Source organism: Octodon degus, unplaced genomic scaffold (assembly GCF_000260255.1).
Source record: "Octodon degus isolate 3935 unplaced genomic scaffold, OctDeg1.0 scaffold00050, whole genome shotgun sequence".
NCBI classification, from domain to species: Eukaryota; Metazoa; Chordata; class Mammalia; order Rodentia; family Octodontidae; genus Octodon; species Octodon degus.
Genome location: NW_004524626.1, coordinates 4,656,147 through 4,657,333, shown reverse-complemented (window position 1 = coordinate 4,657,333; position 1,187 = coordinate 4,656,147). Strand labels below are relative to the sequence as shown.

The 1,187-nt window shown below is 51.1% G+C and overlaps 1 protein-coding gene across 3 annotated transcripts in view; it reads left to right on the top strand.

Moving 5' to 3' along the window:
* Nucleotides 1-1,187, top strand: part of Notch3 (notch 3) — a 39,985-nt gene that overhangs the window by 12,725 nt on the left and 26,073 nt on the right. For all 3 annotated transcript variants that reach the window (XM_023716836.1, XM_004632628.2, XM_023716834.1), the window contains exons 7-8: nt 584-739; nt 849-1,034. In XM_023716836.1, the coding sequence (XP_023572604.1) occupies nt 584-739; nt 849-1,034 (342 nt within the window). The remainder of the gene's footprint in view (nt 1-583; nt 740-848; nt 1,035-1,187) is intronic.

Genomic DNA, 1,187 nt, shown 5'->3' with positions numbered 1-1,187 from the left:
TCATTCTTAATAGCTGAATAATATTCCATTGTGTAAAAATACCACATCTTTCTCAACCATTCCTCAGGTGATGGGCATCTTGGTTGTAATCCACCTGTTTACAGCCTCCCAAGAGCTGGGATTACAGGCACGCGCCACCACGCCCAGTTTCAATTGCCCTCTCATCGTGCCTCGGGGGTGGGGCTGGCATGGCAGTCCCAGGGATCAAACCTCCAGCCCCTGAGCCTGCTTGCAGTTGCTTTAATCCACTGAGCTATTTGGCCAGCCTTTCGTTTTCTTTTTTCAAGTGGCTTAGTAAAAAGATTAACAGATTAGCAGGAACAGAATTTAGGTAGTTATGTGGTGGGTATGTGGATGATCAACTTTTCAGCATGTGTGAAGATTTTCACAATAAATGGATTAAAAAGCTACTAAACATACTACAGGTTAATAAAACCAAAAACAAAGGTCTGCTTGGTGTCTGGTAGAGCTCAGACCACAGCACACCAGAAGGGCAGAGTTCAATCCCCAGTGCCACCAGCCTCCCTCCCCCAAGATACCAGGGGTAATGGTCAGTGCTTAACCTCTACCTGCCTTTTCTTAGGTCTTTTGTGCCACCTGGATGATGCGTGTGTCAGCAACCCATGTCACGAGGATGCTATCTGTGACACAAACCCTGTGAATGGCCGGGCCATCTGCACTTGTCCAGCTGGGTTCACTGGTGGAGCATGTGACCAAGATGTGGACGAGTGCTCCATTGGTGAGGGAGGGGACACCTTCTGGGAATGAGAGGAGGAAAGAGGGGCGGGACCTCAACATGCCATGTTCACACTAGCTACACCCACATCAGCTGTGCCCCAATTCCTCAGGTGCCAACCCGTGTGAACATCTGGGTCGTTGCGTGAACACCCAAGGGTCATTCCTATGCCAGTGCGGTCGTGGCTACACTGGACCTCGCTGTGAGACTGATGTCAATGAGTGTCTATCGGGACCCTGCCGCAACCAGGCCACTTGCCTTGACCGCATTGGACAGTTTACCTGTATCTGCATGGCAGGTATGTGGAGGATGTGGGGGGGCAGGTCTTGAGATTGGGGTTGGGCAAAAGAAGCCTGTGGGGCTGGAGAGATGGCTCAGTGGTCTAAAGCACCTACTTGAAACAAGCTTGGCAAAGCACAGGGACCGCGGTTCGATCCCCCAGCACCACATG